Source organism: Chenopodium album, chromosome 24 (genome assembly GCF_948465745.1).
Source record: "Chenopodium album chromosome 24, dcCheAlbu1.1, whole genome shotgun sequence".
NCBI classification, from domain to species: Eukaryota; Viridiplantae; Streptophyta; class Magnoliopsida; order Caryophyllales; family Amaranthaceae; genus Chenopodium; species Chenopodium album.
In genome coordinates, this window is record NC_137857.1 from 32,834,235 (window position 1) to 32,856,435 (window position 22,201).

Consider the following 22,201-nt stretch of genomic DNA (forward strand, 5'->3'; position numbering starts at 1 on the left):
GGTGAACAAATAAATTAAACCTAATAGAATAAACTCCATCATAGAGATGTGATCTTTTATTGAAAGCAATTAAAAAGTTTTTTTGGGGCTTACCACCGGTAAAAACACCGATGGAAGCCCTTACAAAAATTTACAATTGAGACCAGAAGAAAAGAGATGGAAGAGAAAGAGAGAGAAGGAGAAGATTGAAAGAAAACCTTCAAGAAAATAGAGAAAATCTAGCAATGGAGGCTAGAAAAACCCTCCCAAGGGAGAAACCCTGGAGGGAACCAAAAAACCCTCCCAAGGAGAAAACCTAGAGGGAACTTGTTCCTTAATCAAATTCAAAGTCCCAAAAGGTTTCATAACAGGATCCTAGCCCTATATATACAACATCTAACACATATAAGTCTACAATCATAAATTTATCTTTTATTAGAAATAAAGACATACATTAATGACATAAATGACTTTATAAGGTATTCAAAATTAATACTCCGTGCAGGCGTGCATTGACAAATTAGACAGGTAAAACTCTTATTATACGTACAAGTGTACAACTAATACAAAAATGAAAGATTATAGTCGAATGTGTTTACATTTAGTAGAACGAAATACAATGCATGGTTTAAATTTAATCTGACGGTTGTAACTTTTAAGTCTACACATTAAGGAGTATTATAACAATCAATTATTCTGTAGTTTGATTGAATGAGGTGAGTTGCATGAAATGTTGCCATGGCCTTTCATACACCACAACCTCATAATGGTGGACATCGGCGTGGCTGCATAGCGTCTTGGCAGTGATGATAAGGCGGTAGTTGATGCCGGCAACAACCTGAGTCCACCCCTTAAGGATGCTCAACAACTTGACCTTGTGGGCTTCATCTTGCTTGTTGTGTTCTTTGACGGCAAATTGCGCCACCTCAATCACATGTGGGTCACTTAGGTTCGTTATTGGACTGTAGCCTCCAGGTAGATCCGGAGGGGGGATCTCTTCAGCGGCAGAGACGACGGTGATGAGTAGAAGAGAGAAAAGGCAGAAGAGTTGATGACCCATCCTCATATTTGATTAGTTTTAGATCAAGAAATGGTATAAATTATTATAGGGTATGTGTTATTATATAAACATAGAATTTGCTTGAGATCTTTCCTTTGGATCCTTGGTTTATGCAAAAGTCATCGTGTGATTCCCTTCACAAGTGGAAATTGTCTCCTATGCATGGGATCCCACGCCAGAACATTTAATAGATACATTTCAATATAATTTGTTTAATAATGACAGATTAGTTTAATTCTTAGAAAAATACTACGTATTTGTTAGCATATCACATATTGGTACAGTTGCACTTGCACACCTTAATCAATTGCAAAACCATGTACAAGTATGTAATTATATTAATAATCTTTCTATGAAAAGTACGGTGCACCTTTAACACAAGTACAACTGAAATTAAAGAGTGAAAGTAGTACTCGTGAATATCCCATCCATTTTAAAGATCAAGTATTCTACGTAGTATTTTATTTAGTTTAGATTTCATTTTTGTCTTAAGTCCAAAAAAATTTAGGCTTTGCTAGACGTCCTAGCCTTGTTTATTTCAATTTATTGTTACTTATTTCAAAAAAATAAGTTTATTGTCGTTTTATTTGCAGTTTTTATTTGTAGTATATTGTGGATTATGCTTGAACTTTATTAGTTTGAATGAACAAGAATAAACTTGTGACACAACAGTTAAATGATAGATATTAGATTTTTATTGTATGTTTTCATGGATATTTAAACAATGAATTCCAATTTCTCTCATTGCCACTATGTTTTGATGTTCAAAAGATTATACTAGTACTTATATATAGATATAGAGAAAAGGAATAATCTAACTAAAATAAGTCCCACTATAATAAAAATAATCATGATATATATAACTGATTACTTGGAATTTACAACTTTTCTATGATAGATATTCTTCAATTCTTGGATCCTCCAAGATCACAAGATTCACAGCTAGCTAGCTACAATCTGATCCTACTACTCACGGCGAGTATGAAAAATTACAAAATAACTTCCCGATCATTAAAGTTAGTCGATGAAATGAGTTATATATCAAACATAGCTTCAAGGACCGGAAGGCATAAATTTTCCTCACTACAGCAAGGGTGGTAAATAAGTACATATACACTGGAATAATATGCATCTTTGGCTCTTAATATATAACACTGGCCATATACACTGGATCGATATAGCACCTTAAGCCCTACATCATCCACCATTAATCAAGTAATATACCGGTGAATAGCTGATCAAAGTTACGATGCTTATTGGCTGCGCCAAGTTAATGGCTAGTTCACCATTTTATCGGTTCCAAAAACATAGGCTCCTGCTCAAGAGAAATTTGTTAGAAAGGAAATTAGTCTTTTTTTCCTTCATAATACAGAGCACATTTAATAGGCTACTTATAGACAGGGCATGGAAGTACACTTTGGTACATGTCATACTACTACGTATAAAAAAAAACTAGACCATGAATAATACAGAGCACATCTAATTTCCTAATTGCATACTATATTAAACTAGAATTGTCACAATCATTAACATGCCATGGTCCAACTTACCAGTCTTACCACACATTAACTTTACACATGCAAGAAGTGTTTCAGGGTACCAAACTTTGGTTTTACTGATCCACTAGCAGAGCTACATTGCTAATAGTAGAGTCAATTGACCCACTTGAATTTACAAATTTTGGGTAATTATGTTAATCTTTGGTAAATGTTCTTATATAATAATCATTTGACTTTCATAAAAACATATCAATTTGTCATGAACTCGCTAAAATTTTAAAATCCGCCACTAAATTTAGTCATGTACATAGTTTTAATTAACAGCAAATAAGTCAATTTAAGTCATGAACTAAAAGTCTAAAATACGAAGTAGAAGGTTTAAAAAAAGTTGCTTACCAAGAGTAGGCATTAGAACAGATAGAGCAAGGGTGCCAAAAATCTTCAAAGGGAAGCCAACTTTAAGCATATCCTTGATCTCAATATGCCCAGTAGAAAACCCAACAACATTCGACGGTGTTCCTGTAGGAAGCAAGTAAGAAAATTGTGCTCCAATCGAACCAGGGACCATGAGTAAAAGTGGGTGCAAGTGCATGCTTTTTGCAATTTGTATTAACAACGGGATCAACAATGTTGTAGTGGAGTTGTTGGAGGTGAACTCAGTAATCGCTCCACCAATGAGGCACACCACCGGGGCAATCGCCCAAAATGGGGCGCTCTCAAGGAAGTCCAACGCCTTGGACAGGACATCTGCAAGGCCGCTTGTGCGGACACCTTCAGCTATAGCGAAACCGGCCCCTAATAGGAGGACTATGTTCCAAGGCAGCTTCTTGCATTTGTTCCAATCCATTAGTTTTTCTCCCTTTTGCCTCTTGTTTGGTATTATGAATAACAAAGTTGCCATCAACACCTATACATATATGTAGAATATAATGTAGCCTAATGAGCTCAAGCTATGATTGTTGAGTGGTATTAAGAGTAATGCTATATACGAAGTACATATATTGGTTGTGCAACATAAAAATTTATTATTCTAAGATTAAACCTAGCATGGAGGTAGCATGCTTTCTTTTTTCTTATGAACATAGTAATTAGTAAGTTAATATTTTATCTTCTATCCATGTAAATAATATTACAAAGTATATGTTAATTATATGACTAGTTTTAATTTACCGTTTTTGATATTACAAACTTAGCCTCACTACTCCTTTCAAATGTAGTGTTTATATATACACATATCTCTATTCCAATTTCAAATGTAGTGAACTTACATTAATCTCTATAACTCTAAAAAAACAAGTTCATATGACTTTTGTGATCAAATAAATTATAAACTACTTTGATTGAGACAAGCACATGTCAACAACGTGGGAGAATTTGCCTAAATACTATACAGTCCACCAAATATAATTGTATGCACGTAAAAGTAGTCATTTTGTACTCCGTTTTTGTAAGATAGCCATATTAGACGTGTAATTTTATTGATGAAATTAAACTGTCATAGTTAATTAGGTATGATCTCAAAACTAAAAGAAAACCTAATAATGGGCTATAATAAAAATATAAAATTTGGTTATTAATGTTAGTTTAAAGTATTTACATGACATAACAATGCAAGTACTTACACTAGCAGTGCCATCACCAGCTCTTCCTTTAAATAGAGCTCCCCATCCAGGTACTTCATCTGTCAAGTTCCTTGTCATCCATAGCACTATTAACCCCTATATTCTCAAGGTTAAAAAAAAGAGTAAAAATCCATTACCTATAAAATATTTACAACTATTTTATTCAAACAATAATCATAATTATAACTAGTACCTCCGTTACAGGTTATGTGCAACGATTTGACATAAAGTAGAGAGGGAAAATGTCTAATCGTTGAACATAACTTGTAACGGAGGTAATATTTAAAAATTACTCTCTTATACAGTTTGATTTTAATTGTTAAATTATATTAGCATTTTAATTTATACATGTAACTTGATCATTTTAATTTGCGTGATCAATTAATTTTGAATGGAGAAAATGTTACTTACCGAAAAGACGGACAACACCATCTTTTCTTCGAAGGACATTGGACCTGCGTCCCATGAAAATAATAAACAATCAAATTATCCCTTGACAAGAGTCAATAGTCAAATAATCGATTTGGATAAGTTCTAAAGACAATTTTCATATACGTGTACTTTGTACACTTGTACATAAATATAATTAAATAAGCCACGTATATTATACGAAGTATGACATCTTCAAAGTTTTGGATAAGATGCATCTCTTATCCTCTTTCCTACTTGTCAACTAAAATTAATCAAATCCATCTACCACTAGAAAGCAGGAATCGTGGTCGAATTCATAATTATCACTTTAAGCAATAAATTATTTGTCACTTTTCACTTAAACATGTACATAGCTACTTAGATGTAGACCATGTAGTAATCTAATGAAATGAGTATTAAATAAGAATGCATGATTTTTTTTATAAAAAAATGTACTTTCAAATCATAGCTCATAAAATTATCTTACCAAATATAAGACATAAACTAGTTAGTTATATATATGAAGATCAATACGTGGCTAAGTGGGTTTATATAATGCAATTTTACAACTTAATTAAATCAAATTCATTATAAGTTTAAAATAAATCAACCTTTAATAAAAGGAGTGGCATGGAGTTAGAAGCAATTTAACTTCACTAAAAAATAAGTCGGTAAAATTAGAGAATATTTTACCTAGCGAGTCAAGTTCTGTTTTGAGATGAGCTTTATCCAAGTAATTAGAAAGAACCCTTGATGAACCTCTTTCACAATACAAGCAACAAAGAATAACCCACATAAAGAAGAAGATTATGACGGCCAAAGGAAAACCAAAGAAGAACCAAGTATTGAAACTAATGGGATTTGCTTCGGGAAAATAACTCTTCCACATCCCAACCAATATCAAATTGACACCTGTCCCAGTTAAAGTAGAAATTCCACCAATAGCTGCAGAGTATATCACTCCTAGGACCACTGCCCTACAAAACTTGTCAATGGTGTTGGATTGCCCTGTCCTTGTGGTCGGAAGTCGTTGTAAGATCCCGGTGGCTACGGGCATCATCATCACAGCGCATGCCACGTTGTGCATCCACATGCTGACAAAAAACGTTGTGCCACAAATCCCAAGCAAGAGTAGAGGAGGGTTTACAGGGTCGCCACAGAATAATAGAGTTATCTGTACATATATGTATGCAAAATATCAAACATTTGTCATGATAGGAAATCAAAAATATCACCCTAATTAGAACTTGCTTTTTGTATAACAAATGAGTAAACCAGTTTTTCTTACAATTTACTTATAATCCAGATGATAACTATGAATAATGTATTTGACTAATTTAATACATGTACTAATTATAGAATGAAATATTGTTGATTTTGTTGTAATGATTGTTATAATTAATTGAAATTGATTTTTCTTATAGTGACGAATCTTATTTTTTCTGAGGTGAGTTGAATAAGGCTTTAACTATTCACAAGATAAATTAAATTATTGAACTATAAACAAACTATTAGCGCATAGAAATAATTTTGGGCCAATATAAAATTAGTTTTGATCTTTCACACATACAATTTGATGTGGTTGTGGGAATTATGAACAAACAAATAGACCAATGTAAAATCACCAAGCATCCCCAATCATACTGTATGTGCCAATCAATTGAGTGGATATAAATTATTAATGTATATGAGCCATAATGATGGAATCCATTGATTGGCTTTATTACTTCATTGTACCAGCTGTCACCTTACTATAATTAGTAGGCACTACACTTGTTGTACTAAATTGTTTTATTAGCACATAATTTATTTAAGGAATACAACTAGAATAACATGTCTTTGTCAGGGGATGATTAGTTCAAAACTCTTATACTACGTAGTTTCACCCAAATTTAAATTAGAAAAGCCATATCTCCAATAAAAATAACCAAAATTAAAATGAAAGAAAGACTAGAAATTTGATTCAATTTCCCCCAAATCCTTATTGTTTATAAGATGATTGGCTTAGCTAGAGAGTCACAACAACTACATAAAGTTGCAATTAATATTGAATTTGAGAACTAATGAATACTTTTTAGCTAGTTGAATTGATATATTTTTAATGTATGTAACAGTGTCATTTTGTTTAGCATAAAATGAAAAACAACAATATAATTTAAGAATAGTAAAAGTAAAGTAAATAAAGAGAATTTGTTAATTTAATGTTATGAAGTAAGGCTCTATTCTCTTCAGCTTAATTTCAGTTCAGTTCAGAACAGGCCTTAAATTTGTAATATTTTACGTATATAATTAAGTACATAACACAACTAAATAAGTACACAATAAGGAGTAATAGCTAAATTTGAAGATCATTTAGGAGTAATTATCATTGAAGATCAATTAGTTTGTATGCCACAATTGTAAACTTAGGTGCCACTTTTCAACTTTTAAGATAAAGTACAAGTATCATTTCATTTCTATCTTACTTTTCAACTATGTGGTGTACATTACTTACATATTCATATTGAATATTCTGCAAATAGTTGATTAACTCAAAACACGCAATCATCATCACCATCAACAACCCAAAATGGTGGTAAACCGGTAAATAAGACTAAATCTATAAATGTATCAAATATGAATAATGTGGGAATTAATATTAATCCTATAAGTTAGTTTAATCGGTAAAATTTTAACAAAAACAAACAATCAACATGCGTCCTAACTATACTCATAAAAACTAGCTATTTTCTATTACGTGTCAACAAAATTTAAAAGTGACAAGAAAATGAAAAAAACATTTTGGACTTACATTCAAGGCCAACCTCTTGTGAATATTATAATGCTCAACAGCAAGAGCAAGAATGAAGCTACCAAGCACAAGAGAAATCACATCATCCATGTAAGACTTAGCAACCACATCGGCGGTAGAGATTCCGAAAAGCGGGAAAAGGAACAACGGCGCCATGGAGGTGATCGGCATAGGGACGGCCATGGTTAGCCACCACGTAAAAATCCATGCAAGAACACCCAACATATTTCTACTTGACTCCAATTCACCAACTTTCACCCACATACATATTACTCCACATAACAAAGGTCCTAGAAGAATATAGAACGTGTTAGGTGTGACAAGTGACATAATTAAGGAGGTTGAACTCTCTTGATTAGCATCGTTGTGATTGAGGGGAAGAAGGGGTGATTTAAGATCATCGTTCGCGATTGCTTCATGATCATCTTGCTTATGGTGATCATCTGTGACATTCATGGCTACAAAAAAATAGTGAGAGAAGTTGAGAGAAAAAGGAAGAAATTATAATGGAGGAACTAAAATATATACTAACTAGGTAATTAATTAATTAGTTACGTATGAGAATAATAGAAAGAGGGGGGTCTACTATTTATGGAATTTGGATATTGCTATTGGATAATATGAAAGAACATGGACTGCCTTGTTGTCTTTTGGAAGTTTTATGACCATGAACTTATTTCATATTTTCATATAGTATATTTTTCTAAGGAAATTTCATATTTGTTTGATTTCATTTGGCTTTTTGATTATTTCTTTCCTTGTCTCATTAAAAGCTAGTTCAACCATGACATGATAATTTATATTTTTGTTTTCTTTCTTTGAATTTAAAATAATGAACCAAGTATTCCCTCAACTCTAAATAATCCACCAATTTTTCGACATGTAACGCAATAGTAGGAATGACAACGGATCGGATTTGGCTAAATCCGAATCCGATCCGTTTAGTAAACGGACCCTGGATTCGGATCCGAATCCGATCCGACTCGTAATTTTCGGATCCGAATCCGGTCCGTTTATACGGACCTCCGAAATTATCCGATTAATTTTTTTATTTTGTAATGTCATATACCTATAATTGCTTGTATTGTCATACCAAGGTAAGTATAATTATAACATATTTAAATAATGTACTAAGTTACATAACAAAATTTTGCTACAAACAAGCAAACAATTGTCCCAAGTTATAAAGCATATGCTCATAGAAACGGATTCGGACTCGGATCGGACTCCGTCGGACTTTGCGTAGGGTCCAAGTCCAATCCGCCTCCTATTCGGATTTGGATTCAGACTAATTTTAAACGGATTCGAATTGGATTTTTTTCTTCGGATCGGATCGGATTCGAATCGAACTCGAATTAAATTGCCATCACTACGCAATAGTATTAACTCTATTATTTGTCACCTGAGGGAGACCTGCCACCGGGGAGGCCAAATTATTCCTATCTAGCAAATTAAGTTTTTTTTTTTTCAAGACATTGAATATTTAGTTAAAAAAAACTACTCCCTCCGTGTTTTTTTTAAGTGTTACACTTTCCATTTTCGGCCGTATTCTTTTAAGTGTTACACTTCCTTTTTTGGCCGGTCAAACTATAACTCTTAAAAAAACACGGAAGGAGTATAAAAAATGATGGCGTATTGATTAATTTTGCATGAGAGTTTAGTGACTCAAATTCTGACACCTCTAATATATTTGACCAAGATCTGCTACTCAATAGTACTTCATGGAAATTTAAATTTAATAATTTAGAATCCTATAGAGTGTGATTAGATGTTTACAATGATTGATCAAATACCTATAAGATAACACGAGTATGTATATCACAATCATATACACTGTAAAATAGTGTATACTATTCCATAAGCTTAGTTGTCCAATTTCTAGCTTGGGCAAGATTGAGTTTAAGAAAATAGCTTATTTTTATTTGATGAACGTTCTAGCTAGCTGACCATTCAAAGTTTGGAATTAAGTACTGTATTTTTTTTAATCAGTATCTACTAATCTGCTATTATTTTCTATAAACCAAGGTATACTACGGAGTATACCGTAATCCCAATAAATTTTATCCGAAAGATGACATGGGAGTTATATATAATTCATATTGTTCCATGTCATTTTCTACTTGCCTTATACGTAGCAGCTAAAGATGGGCATGGGCCGTGCCGGTACGGGCCCAGCACAATTCCGGCCCGGCCCGGCATGGTCGCTGGCACGACACGGCACGGCGGCCCACCTGTGGGCCGTGGGCCGTGCCGTGAACAAAAATCTAGGAATTGGCACGGCATGAGGCACGGTGGCCGGCACGACACGTGGCACGGCCTGGCACGGCACTGGTAATTTAATTTTTATTATATGTATTGTTGTTTTTTGCTAAATTAACAAAATTATTTATACAAACTTTAATATAATTAGATAAATAAGTTATGTAACCTTAATTAAAATAAAGTTGTTCAAAACAAAATATATTAACATTAACATAAACATAAATTAATAACATTATTTATATAAAATTAAGCTATACTAAAAAATATTTATATATCGTTTTTTTTTTATTTATGTTCATTTTTTTAAAAATTAAAAAATTATAAAAAAAATGGGCACAGTTTGGCCCGCGGCCCGGCACGGCACGGCCTGCCAGGCACGTGGGCCATGCCGTGGGCTGGGGTGTGCCAAATTTAGGCACGGCACGGTACGGCCCGTTGCCCATCTTTAGTAGCAGCTAACATGTGATGAGACAATAATAAGACATTATTTCATCAAGATTCATGACTTTGGCTTAGTTATAACTAATATAAACACATCAAACTTGGAAATTAATCTATCATTGAAGATGTTATACGCTCTAATAATTCAGTGACTTTCTCATATATATAAAATATTACTAGTAAAATGGGATGAAGATTTGGATTTATTGATGAATGAAAGCAACATTCTAAACGAGAGGCAAGCCTCAAAGAGAAAGGACCAACATTCTAGATTCTAAAGGTATGGAAATTGTTTTTCGGTAACTGTACTATGCAGTGGTGGATCCACGTAGGGTTCAAGTGGGTTCATTTGAACCCACTGATTTTTTGATTTTTTTTTATTTTTTATTTTTTGTTAATATAAAAACTGAAAAACGGATATATTCATTTGATGTGCACACTTGAGAGTGGGGAAATAGCGGAGCCAAGTGGTTAGCCTGAAGGGGATTAAACAAAAATTATTTTTACTGAATTTTAAACAAACAAAAAAAAAACCGAATTTTATTGAACTGAAATTATTTTTACTTATATGAAAAATTATAAAAAAAAAAAAAAGAGAGAGATTATTTATTGAACATGGATGATGAATCTACGAGATTGGCCTACTTATGAAGTATGGCTCTATTCTCTTCACCTTAATTTTGTTGAACTTAAATTATTTATTAATTTCATTTCAGTAATTGAACATGGCTGTCCTCTTATTTTTTTTAAAAAAAAAAATTCAGGGTGCCACTTTTTCTATGGCGAATTGGCGATTATAATCCATAATTCGCTTCTCACAATTTCCATTTCACCGGTAATCTCTTTAATTTTTCTCATTTCTTTTATATTTTTCGAATTCTTTATTTTTATAGAATCTCCGTAAACCCTAGTTTTAGTAAGTTTATTAATCCTTAATTTTTAGAAATTCTTCAATTACATTGTGCAATTGAATCCCAATTTTCAATCTTATAACAAAATGTATACAGTCGAAACCCTTCCTATGGATGTAATCAATGAAAGTTAAGATTGCCTGCAAAATCACTTATTCGATTCAAGATTGTATGCAAATTATGGTATGATCTTTTTAACAACCATTATTTTGCCAAACGCCATTTACAACAATCCCTAACAAATGATTCCAATCTACATTTTGTTTATCGTAAATCGGTTTATCATATCGCCGATTTCGATTCATAATGGAAGTGCTTAATTTCAATCTACATTCAGAATGCTGTTGAGCTTAATTTCAATCTACATTCAGTATGCTGTTGAGCTTAATTTCAAGGTTAATAATGGAAGTGCTTTAATGATAGGATCTTTTAATGGGTTGATTTGTTTTATGTATAATGATTTTGAAGTGTTCTTGTTTAACCCTACAACTCAAACCCATAAATTACTCCCTTATTTACCAAAGCCATCTCATGTAGCTCATCTCATACACACGTTTATTCATGGGTTTGGTTATGATAGTGTCGCGGATGACTATAAGTTTGTTCGAATTCTTCAGTGTTCTAGTAAGGAGACCAGGAATTTGTATAGTGAACTTATGGTTTATAGCTTGAATTCCGATTCGTGGACAAGGGTACTTGATCATGACCCTATTACTTTCAGTTGTAGGAATGCAGGTGTATTGGTTAATGGGAATCTACAATGGGTCAATTTTACTAACCTTGAACCTCCAGGTCCTATAGTTAGCTTCAATCTTAATACTCATTGTTTTGGTGGAGTTCCAGTGCCGGTGAATGAGATTGGTCTGAATTCCTATTACCATGTGTTTGTGGGGGTGTTAGATGGGTGCTTGTGCATTTTGATTAATCGCTTGGATGAATATGAGATAATGGTAATGAAGAAATACGGGGTGGTTGAATCGTGGGCTAAGCTACTTCGAGTTAGGACAGAGATAAGTTTAATTGAAATGGATAGGATTATTGCCTATACTAGAAGCAGGAAGGAATTGCTTGTAAGGCTTTGCTTTTGTGGATTTGCTTCTATTGACTTGGAAAATATGGTGCTTAAAGATTTGAGTGAATTTCATAAACCTTCAAGGGAACATGATGTTATTGTTTGTGTAGAGAACCTTCTTATGTTGGAATGTTTTAGTGACCTCAATAGTGAGCAACAAGGAGAAGAAAACATAAGGCAGACGAGGCGGACAGAAGAGGAAGGAGGAACAAGAGGTGACAGTTTGACACACTACTTATAATTTTTTATATAATTATATGTGCATTGACTATCGAAAAATATGTTATTTGCTTCCATATGCCCATGTTTCAATCCTTATGTTACTGCTAGGTATCTTGTAAGCACATTACTATGGTGTGTGCCTTTTACTTTTTACAGAAACTGATGACTGATGAGAAGCTTCTCGGAATGGTTTAAAAATGATCTGAAAAGAATAAAGAAGGTACCGGCAGTCACCTACATACATCTTTTATATTGGTAATTCTTTTAGTACAAATTATCTGCATTGCATCGATTGTTTTTTGACTTTTACGTTGGCTCTCTGTCCATTTGATTAGTAAACATGCATAATTCAGAAGCATAGCTCCTTAGCTTCTTACTAATCACCTGATATTACACAGAGGCTTGTTCTGTTATTTTGTTTCTGTATTCTTTATACAGTCTTCCTATTTTCGCTTTAAACTTCTGTCAACTAAATGCAAACATATGTTGCTATTGCACTTGATAATTTTGTCTTCTTAAGTTCACCTAAATGTGGTTATGATTCAGTAAACTGAGATAATTAATTCCCAAGATCCTTATTGCCAAATGCCAACTGCATACATGATTTGAAAAGCTTTCCTAGTTTTTATCTTTACCCAAACTTCTGAACTAGTGTTTTTGTTCTGTTTAACTGTCCTTAGTTTTAATCCAGATTGGGGTTTCCAGAAAGTGAATATGCCAGCGTGAAACCTTACATACTTCGTGTTTTCTAATCTTCTTTGAGTATGCTGAGTAGTAGCTTTAAAAAAATCTCCTGGTACGGTAATGGAGGTGGCAATTTGGTTTGGAGTTTAAAACTGTTAATACTTTCATGTGTACAATTTTGAAGTTGTCCTTTAACCTGATTTTGTGTGTGCATGTTCTATATCTGTCATGTTATGGGAAGTTAACTAAGATCATTGGTCCGGAATTGTATAGCTTCTTGTTTATCGCCCAATGTGGTGCAGAGTTATATTATTATGGTAACTCTCTTCTGATGATTGTTTACTTTAGTTTTGCTTGATTTTTTGCTCCTAAAAATCCCTTAAATAGTTGCATACCGGAGTATATTCTTGATATACTGATATAGTGATATTGCTATTCCCTGATATAGTGATATTGCTATTCCCTGATTCTTAATTTCAGTTGTAGGAATGCAGGTGTATTGGTTAATGGGAATCTACCTTGGGTCAATTTTACTAACCTTGAACCTCCAGGTCCTATAGTTAGCTTCAATCTTAATACGCATTGTTTTGGTGGAGTTCCAGTGCCGGTGAATGAGATTGGTCTGAATTCCTATTACCATGTGTTTGTGGGGGTGTTAGATGGGTGCTTGTGCATTTTGATTAATCGCTTGGATAAATATGAGATAATGATAATGAAGAAATACGGGGTGGTTGAATCGTGGGCTAAGCTACTTCGAGTTAGGACAGAGATAAGTTTAATTGAAATGGATAGGATTATTGCCTATACTAGAAGCAGGAAGGAATTGCTTGTAAGGCTTTGCTTTTGTGGATTTGCTTCTATTGACTTGGAAAATATGGTGCTTAAAGATTTGAGTGAATTTCATAATCCTTCAAGGGAACATGATGTTATTGTTTGTGTAGAGAACCTTCTTATGTTGGAATGTTTTAGTGACCTCAATAGTGAGCAACAAGGAGAAGAAAACATAAGGCAGAGGAGTCGAGAAGGTGAAAAATGACGAGAGACTTCTTGGAATGGTTTAAAAATGATCTGAAAAGAATAAAGAAGGTACCGGTAGTCACCTACATCTTTTATTTTGGTAACTCTTTTAGAACAAATTATCTGCATTGCATCGATTATTTTTCGACTTTTATGTTGGCTCTCTGTCCATTTGATTACTAAATATGCATAATTCATAAGCATAACTCCTTAGCTTCTTACTAATCACCTGATGTCACATAGAGGCTTGTTCTGTTATTCTGTTTCTGTTTTCTTTGGACAGTCTTCCTATTTTAGTTTTTAAATCTCTGTCAACAAAACTGCAAACATATGTTGCACTTGCTATTGCAGTTTTTATTTTGATCTCCTTAAGTGCACCTAATATGGACGTATGGCTATGATTCAAGTCAACTGGGATAATTTATTCTCAAGATCCTTATTGCCAAATGCCTAATATTTTGATTTCCAGAAGGTTTAGCAACCTATTACCCAAAGAAGATTACAAAGGATTACAAAGCTGAGTTTTATACAGACATGTATCAGTGTTTGACACCAATATCTGAGTTTGAGAAACATAGAGTTTAGGATGTACTTGAATTGATTATAAATTCATAGGTTGCATCTTAGGTATGCTGCAAAGTGCAACAATTATCACTGGAATAGTGGTCAATGGTCATTGTTTGGTTAAGATGTTATTGTACTTGATCTTTAAGCTGTGATTCTTGTACATGTAGTTCCTACTTATTTTTTTATTCTGTAATACAAAAGAGAAATATCAGTCATCCCTTGGCAGTGCTCACTAGAGGGCATCAGTTACTTATCATTGCAGTTAAAGTAAAAGAAAACCCTCAGTGCTAAACATGGGTTGTAGTTTTTTTAGAGCCATTGGAGTTGTGTTGGTTTTACACTGCACATTCTGAATTTCTGATTACTTGATGCTTATATTCCTTTTCTGATCATTTCTATTGATGACAAATTTTTTTTTGTGGTCCTATAACCCAATTTTGTGTGTGCGTATTCTAAGTTTGTCATGTTATGGGAAGTTAACTAAGATAGTAAGATCTTTGGTCTGGAATTGTATAGCTTCTTGTTTATCGCCCAATATGGTGCAGATTTATACTTTTTGATGCTTTGATTCTGCTTTGATGGAAACTCTCATCTCAATAGTGTTTACTTCAGTTTGCTTGATTTTTTTGCTCCTAAAACTCCCGTTTTTTTGTTGTTGCATATTGGAGTATATTCTTGCTGTGCTGATATGATGTACAAATGTACAATACTCTTTCTGCTATTTTGTTTACGTTTTGATGGATTTAAACCGTTGTTTAATATCTGGCAACTCCCTCAATACATTGCATGTATAAATATGTTGTTACATCTGATATCTTTGATTTTTGTAGGTGCACTTCAAATGACTAGAATTCAGCCAACTGAGATGATATGCACGCTTCATCATGCTTACAGCCAGTTTTGTAGAAATTGAGGCTTTCTTAGAAGCTAGATTTGGAGAGTACAGGGGAAGCTCTCTCTCTTTTTCCTTTCTTTGTCCCTTGTTCTTAATTATGAGCTAATACCATAGTTTTGCTTATTAGTATTTTATCCTAATACCGGGCTTATGAACAGAGCTTTCCTGCTTTGAACCTTACATATCTACTGACTACTGTGTTAGATGTCTTAATATGTTTAGTGTAATTGGTGATGCAGTATATATTGGTTTTAGTGGATTTCCTCTCAGTTTGAAATGTGTTCGATCAATTTGCCAGAAGATTGATCTCATGTCTTTGAAATCTATTTAACACTATGTTTTTGCTTGGTTGCTTACTTAGCTAACGATAGCAATTGGTAATCTGATGGTTGATTCTACAGAAACTGATAGTTGAGAGGAGGCTTTTGAAGCTCTCAGAATGGGTTAGTAATCACCTGCATATTTCAGTCATTTCACATACCATTTATTCAAATTATAACAAGACTGGGAAACAAATGGAAGTGAATGCTTGGGTGATGTTTAACGTACAAACAAAAGCATATGTTGCACTTATTTGAAAACGGAGGGAGTGAACATAACTTGATACAGGGTATCATTCTTTAAGCTTGTGACTGGTGAGGAAGTAACTGAAATGATAAACCGGTGCCCTCAAGTTTTTCTTCCATCAATTTCTTCATCCTCTCGGCCATGGTAGGTGTTATATAATGGCTCCAATCTCCCACCTCCCCTTTCCTAAAATAGCTCTTTTTATCGTGTATCTTGTTGATGACTCCGGTTTTATTAACTTCCAGTTCTTTGAGGTTGTTGATGCTGCACATCTCTACCAATTCTTCAACTATACCTTCACTTTCCTCGCTACAAGAAAATGGCATACCGACAAATTCAGCCACTCTCTTTAGCTGAAAGGTGGGATCCTCCTTCAAATCCTCGTACTTGAGGAATAACACCTTGTTTGGTTGCTCTAAACTTTGCTTCCAATATTCAACCACGTGCTCAAAGAAAGGACCATGACATATTTTCCCTGCACAGAAATCCTCAAAGAAATCCTGAATCGTAGGCTGGAAATCGTTCCCCAATATCATTTTTAGTGGCTTCAAAACGAAGAGCATGAATGACACAATCGTATCCAGTGGATTACGTGCAATGTACAAAATTCGACACCTAGAAGCTTTAATAGTTTCCGGGAGGGTGGTGAAGGACAAGTGGGTGTTGAAAAGTCTCGGTGAAGGTAGCTCGCTAAGATGGTGTGGACGAGGGTAGTCAAAAGCTTCACCATAGATGTCATGTTCTAGGCGATATACAAGCTCGTGTGGATGATGGGTAAGCAAAGGGCTTTGGTTACTAGGGTGTTTGAAACGGTTGACAACACTATAGAGCAAAGCTTTCAACCAAGTGGTACCGGTTTTAGGAAAGCTCGCGACAATTAGATCACTATCCCTTGCACTGAAGTGTCTTTGAAACATGAGACTACTCTTGAACAAATCAGTATCAACAGCATACCAGAAGCCTTGGTATTTTATCAATTCAAGCTTACCAAAGGAAAGTTCCTTAGGTAGACTTTGCTTAAGCTGCTCAACCTCCTCGTCACTGACGACGCCGACTCGTGTTTCTTCCTCATGAGGTTCTTTTGGATTCATTTTTGTGGTTTCCATCGTTAAACTCATAAAGCAATTACGTTTGTTTCTATTATGTCAGAGACTCATATCTAATCTAATTAAGGGTTTTTCAGGTGGCCACTAATGTTTCTTCCTTATCATCGTACACTAAAAAATGTTTCAAGGGCTAATATTTTCCACATACTTACGATTTTCCAACTGCTCCAAACCATATACTACGTAATTGATGACCCACTAATAATTTACAACTATTAAGTGGGTTGTCATGTTGTGGTAATGTAGTTGTTGGTTTACTAAAAAAAAAAAAATGTACGTAGTTGTTGGTTGTTTGGCCTTAATTGTGTTTTTATGTGTGTCATATTATCAAGTTAGTCCCACACATAGCCTAGGAGAACAATGAAAACGTGAAATTATAGATGTACACATGCTTTACTTGAACAACAACGCACAAGAAATCACATACTCTTTCCGTTTTAGTATAATTCTTACACTCATCTTTGCACAAAATTTAGGTGTTCACTAAATTACTAATAAGCAACTGTTTGATTATCATCATTTGTTAATTTAAATTGGGCTTGTACCCTTAAAGTCAACAAAATAAAAATAAGGGTAATCAAAAACTCCATTGGATGATCTTGTATAACACTTTTATATGGCCAAAACTAGTTCAAGAGCTAGAAATAAGGAAGGCTGTGTAACTTTGTTCTTTGTTTTCTGACTTTGCAACACAACACTAATGTTGGTTCTTCACCCTTTGTAGATCCAATTAGGTTAGGTGATATACTTTGTGTAGCTCTAGAAACACAGTCTACTTAGATCACTTCTTATATACAAGTATTTTAATGCTTCGTAGGTGAATCCGAATCGATTTGACTCTACCTGATCCATTCATTGTGTTTTTAATAACGATTACTACATAATTTTATTAATATAAGCCTATTGATAATAATGAAATTAAAAATGATCCAATCAACTCAAACTAATCCAAATACGAAATCAATTAGAGAGAAACTTATTCAAAATTGGCCCACCCTACCCGATTCAAAACAATTCCGAATGAACTGAATTGACACCTCAAATAGGGGCAGTATAGCCATTTTTTTGGGGTGCCAGACTACCAAGTACCAATGAATGAGTGCCCTGAGTGGCTAAGTGGCGCACCAAGAATATACGTTAAATTTTTTATTATTTTTTTTTTTTTTGAAAGGAAGTTAAATTTTTTATTCTTGTTGAAAGAAAGTACAGAAAAGAAAAAGAAAAGAAAAAAAAAAAAAAAAGACTTGAAAAATGAATACAGTTACAAATATTCTAAAACTTGTATCAATTTTGTTTCATGCAACTGTATTCTCTTCCTCAAATAACTTGATCGATTTCTGGTAATCTTTCTGATAATTCCATCTTCCACTTTCTGTAAGTTTAATTAAAGTCTCTAATTCCTCGAATATCTTTGTTTTTCTCGATTTAAATCATTGACTTTTTGTCAATCATTTACGTCTTCCCTTTTATAATTTTTTCCTCAAATTCAATTCAATTTAGCGCCTAAGAATCTTATTTTTATGCTCAATTGTTCAATTATATTGCTTATCTTTGTTGGGTTTGCTCCAATTTAGAATTTTTTTTTGCAGAAAGCTGAATTAATTTTACATTTCAATTTTTTGCAATCCCTTGTTCCCCTTTTTACTCAATTTAATTCAATTTGATTCAATTATCTGCATAATTTTCTCAATTCCTATGCTTAATCTTTGAATTGTTTGTTAATATTCTCATTCCCTTGTTTGAATTAGTTATATGCATAATTTTATCTTTTAATTATGTGTTGATTTCATTTTTGCTCAATTTTTATTCAATTTGATTAATTATATGCATTTTTATTCAAAAAAAAAATTAAATTATATGCATTTTCTCGATTTACCTGTTTCATCTTCATATTATTTGTTAATTCTCTGTTGAAATTGCTTGAATTTTGATTCTTTTGTGCAGAATAACAACAGATTATGTGAATTATTGTAATTTTGAACAAAAATGACGGAATTTATGGACCTTCACTTTGATTTGTTGATAAATTTATTCTTAAGATTGAGTGCGAAACCCTTGATGCAATTTAAGAGTGTATGCAAGTCATGGTACTACCTAATTAGCTCCCCTCAGTTTACCGAGCTTCATCTTGATCAAACCCTGGCTCAATCGAATCCGAACCTCCGATTCGTTTTTTCAGCTCCCCATCTCTCTTCTGCTGAATTCGACACTTTTGATCGGATCACCGAGTTGGATAACCCCTTTCGTAGTCAGGGTTTTGCCCATGTGGTGGGTTCTTGCCATGGGTTGCTCTGCCTCTGTAATTATGATTTGCACCTTACTATCCTCTTGTACAATCCCACGACTCGAACCTATAAGAAACTCCCCTTTTTGCCTAAACCCTCAAGCTTGTCTCATCGCTACTCGTTTGGGTTTGGGTATGAAAAAGATTCTAGGGACTATAAGTTTGTTAGGATTTTGCAAAGCAATGAGGGAACTGGTCCTTTCAAGAGCCAAGTCATGGTTTATAGCTTGAAAACAGATTCATGGGTGAGGGCTCCAGATGTTCCTTCCCCATTCTTTTCCTATCGTGAAGATGGTGTTCTTGTTAATGGTACTTTGCATTGGGTACATGAATTTATGCATAAGGATGAAAAGCGGTATTCGATTATTGGATTCTGTCTTGGTAACAACAGCTTTATTGAGGTTCCTCAGCCTAAGTTTGAGGAACAGCTTATCAACTTACGTGTTGGGGTTCTTGAAGGGTGTTTATGTCTTATGGTGAATGACTTGGAAAACTCAGATATATGGGTCTTGAAGGAATATGGTGTGGCGGAGTCATGGGCTAGGCTGTTCAAAGTTAAGCAATCACAACAGCTTATGTTTCTCGAGTGGCCCATTGCCTATTCTTTGAATCGACAGAATCTTTTTCTGCAGCTGAATACTTGGAGGGTTGTTTCACTTGACTTGCAGACTATGGTGATCAAAGATGTTAAGGTCTGCGATTTCCCTAGATGTTTTGACACTCAAGTATGTATAGAGAACCTTATTATGTTGAAGGGTCCTGGCAGTGAAGCTCTAGACCATCAGCAGGGAACAAAGAAGAGGATGAGGCGAAGGAGGAGGAAACATGTGCATCGAAGAATAAATTTTAGGTAAATTGTGAGAGTTTGCTTGCATTCTTTTCATTTATATGCCATGTAGGTTGGTTTTTTGTGTGTGGTGTATACGTATGTCTACCTAACTAGTTACAAATTGAGCTCTATTATATTCCTTTTCTGTAGTGTCGATGAGAATTTGGAAGGCTGATGCACTTAATGGGGAAAAGTGAATGCAAGGAACACTAAAAGGTAAAAGAGATTACTCTGCAGTGTTTATCCTGCAATTACTTTGAAGTATGATGTTATTTGTAGTATTAAGGCATGAATGAGGTCTTGTTTTGATTCTGAACTACATCACAAGGTCTGAGTGTCTGACTGTAAAAAAACTATTATTGCGTTGTGGCAGGGGAGGAGTGCTCTTTAAAAGGTGTCTCTTATTGGTTGAAATTTTCTTACAAAAATAATATGTACTGATAAAGATTGTTGACATCATTTCTGCAATGTTGGCTTGCTGCTGGCTGTGGCGTGAAGTTATCTAATCGGGTTCAGATAATGAGAACTGGCTGAAAGCCCTCTCAGTGAGTTTATATCAAAATCGTTTCCGCTGTGTAGTGTATACTTGTTTTTTTAAAAAATCCCTGAATGAAAAGCTTGTGTATGTCTCTTGGAGATAATATGTAAAAAGCATTCTGTGATTATCTGTACATCATTTAGGGTTGAAATTGTATATCCTCCTTGCCTCCTTGGTGCACTATGTCGCCATGTTTGTTAATCTTGAAGCGTGTCATTCAGCTATCTGACTGCAATTAGATAGTTCTGTGCTTCTGCTTTGCAACTTACCTCTTGGATGATAACTGATGATCTGGGATGAAGTACAGACGATTTGTTGCATGGTCACCGTTAAACATTCTGTTCACATAATAGATAGATTTAAGTGAACACAGCTTTATCAATGAAACATGAGGTTCAAAATGAATTTACACAAGAAAATTATATGTCGGCGTGCAATTTATCTCTTGGATGATAACTGATGCTGTGATATGAAGTACTCCTGAAACTTTTTTGAGGTATGTGTTTAGAAATTGGGTTTTTCTTAAACAAACATCAATTATGACTTTTATTTATTCCAATCCTATACCTCAAACCGAAAACCTATGAAACACCCACTTGCCTCATATGTATAATGTGCTTTACAATAAGATTTGGCCCAAATAATCCAAGTAAATGAGTGTAAATCTGTAATTTATATGGTTTTCACTTTTTTAAGTGTACAAAAGTACAGTAAGTATTTAAGATTATTTTATTTTTTTTAAGACTAATTACAGACATATGGAAATGAAATAATATTCAAGGAATGTTATTTTATACGGATAAATAACTAGACGTCATGAATTGATTAAAATGTCAACGCGAAATTATGACTAATAATATCTTTAACTATCAATAAATTAATATTCGGATTATTCCAACTATATAAATATATAAAAAGATATTTGGAAATTATACATTAAGCTAATTATAACTATTTTTAATATAATAGGCAACAACTAATTAGCGCTTTCGGGGCGTTAGATAAGAGAATTAAAAGTGAAATATTAGAGTAAAGCTAACATTAATTACATCGAACGACACGTGATTTTTTCATGCATTCATAACTTAATACTATTTCAACCAATATAATTAATCCATATCTAACGTCTTGGGACGATTGTTAGCAAGATCCTTAATAATATTATAAATTTGTATAAAATACCAACAAAGGTTAGAACGGTGAATTCTATTCTCCCTCCATGTTTTTTAAGTGTTACAATATGTTCAACACATAGTTTTAGACTATTTCTAATATATAATTGTAGAGTCAGTGAATGAGGAGCCTCCAAAACCTCATCCCTCAACTCTCATGCATTTAGATTTTTTTTTTTTTTTTGTAAAAAAAAAAGATAAAAATAACTACCAATCCCCATCCCACTCCTTTTTTTTTAAATTTTTTTTTAAAAAATCAATAACTACCCATT

General features: G+C 33.8%; 4 protein-coding genes and 1 pseudogene across 14 annotated transcripts; 3 read left to right on the forward strand and 2 right to left on the reverse strand.

Moving 5' to 3' along the window:
- Nucleotides 1-1,875: 1,875 nt before the first annotated feature.
- On the reverse strand, nt 1,876-8,030 carry LOC145611234 (tonoplast dicarboxylate transporter-like). The gene is made up of 6 exons (XM_081666536.1): nt 7,363-8,030; nt 5,265-5,745; nt 4,572-4,615; nt 4,161-4,256; nt 2,935-3,445; nt 1,876-2,354 (listed from the first exon to the last, which is right to left on the reverse strand). Exons 1-6 carry the CDS (start codon nt 7,816-7,818, stop codon nt 2,317-2,319), a joined length of 1,626 nt encoding a protein of 541 aa, XP_081522662.1. The 5' UTR covers nt 7,819-8,030; the 3' UTR covers nt 1,876-2,316.
- A 2,793-nt stretch (nt 8,031-10,823) lies between these two features.
- On the forward strand, nt 10,824-15,702 carry LOC145610172 (F-box/kelch-repeat protein At3g06240-like). 10 transcript variants are annotated; one of them, XM_081665450.1, is made up of 4 exons: nt 10,824-12,263; nt 12,427-12,525; nt 13,924-14,040; nt 15,369-15,702. In XM_081665450.1, exons 1-2 carry the CDS (start codon nt 11,315-11,317, stop codon nt 12,438-12,440), a joined length of 963 nt encoding a protein of 320 aa, XP_081521576.1. In that variant the 5' UTR covers nt 10,824-11,314; the 3' UTR covers nt 12,441-12,525; nt 13,924-14,040; nt 15,369-15,702. The 10 variants fall into 10 exon arrangements, with proteins under 10 accessions (XP_081521576.1, XP_081521574.1, XP_081521575.1 ...); XM_081665448.1 differs by having other exon boundaries at nt 12,427-12,490; nt 13,435-14,040; XM_081665449.1 differs by having other exon boundaries at nt 12,427-12,490.
- LOC145610876 (F-box protein CPR1-like) lies at nt 13,075-15,764 on the forward strand. Its single transcript, XM_081666140.1, has 4 exons — nt 13,075-13,091; nt 13,435-13,979; nt 15,369-15,435; nt 15,638-15,764. Exons 1-4 carry the CDS (start codon nt 13,075-13,077, stop codon nt 15,762-15,764), a joined length of 756 nt encoding a protein of 251 aa, XP_081522266.1.
- A 229-nt stretch (nt 15,765-15,993) lies between these two features.
- Nucleotides 15,994-17,091, reverse strand: LOC145610171 (cytosolic sulfotransferase 8 pseudogene; annotated as a pseudogene).
- Nucleotides 17,092-18,312: 1,221 nt separating this feature from the next.
- On the forward strand, nt 18,313-20,882 carry LOC145611754 (F-box protein CPR1-like). 2 transcript variants are annotated; one of them, XM_081667115.1, is made up of 4 exons: nt 18,313-18,446; nt 19,051-20,240; nt 20,370-20,435; nt 20,593-20,882. In XM_081667115.1, exons 2-3 carry the CDS (start codon nt 19,093-19,095, stop codon nt 20,392-20,394), a joined length of 1,173 nt encoding a protein of 390 aa, XP_081523241.1. In that variant the 5' UTR covers nt 18,313-18,446; nt 19,051-19,092; the 3' UTR covers nt 20,395-20,435; nt 20,593-20,882. The 2 variants fall into 2 exon arrangements, with proteins under 2 accessions (XP_081523241.1, XP_081523242.1); XM_081667116.1 differs by having other exon boundaries at nt 18,327-18,480.
- Nucleotides 20,883-22,201: the final 1,319 nt, after the last annotated feature.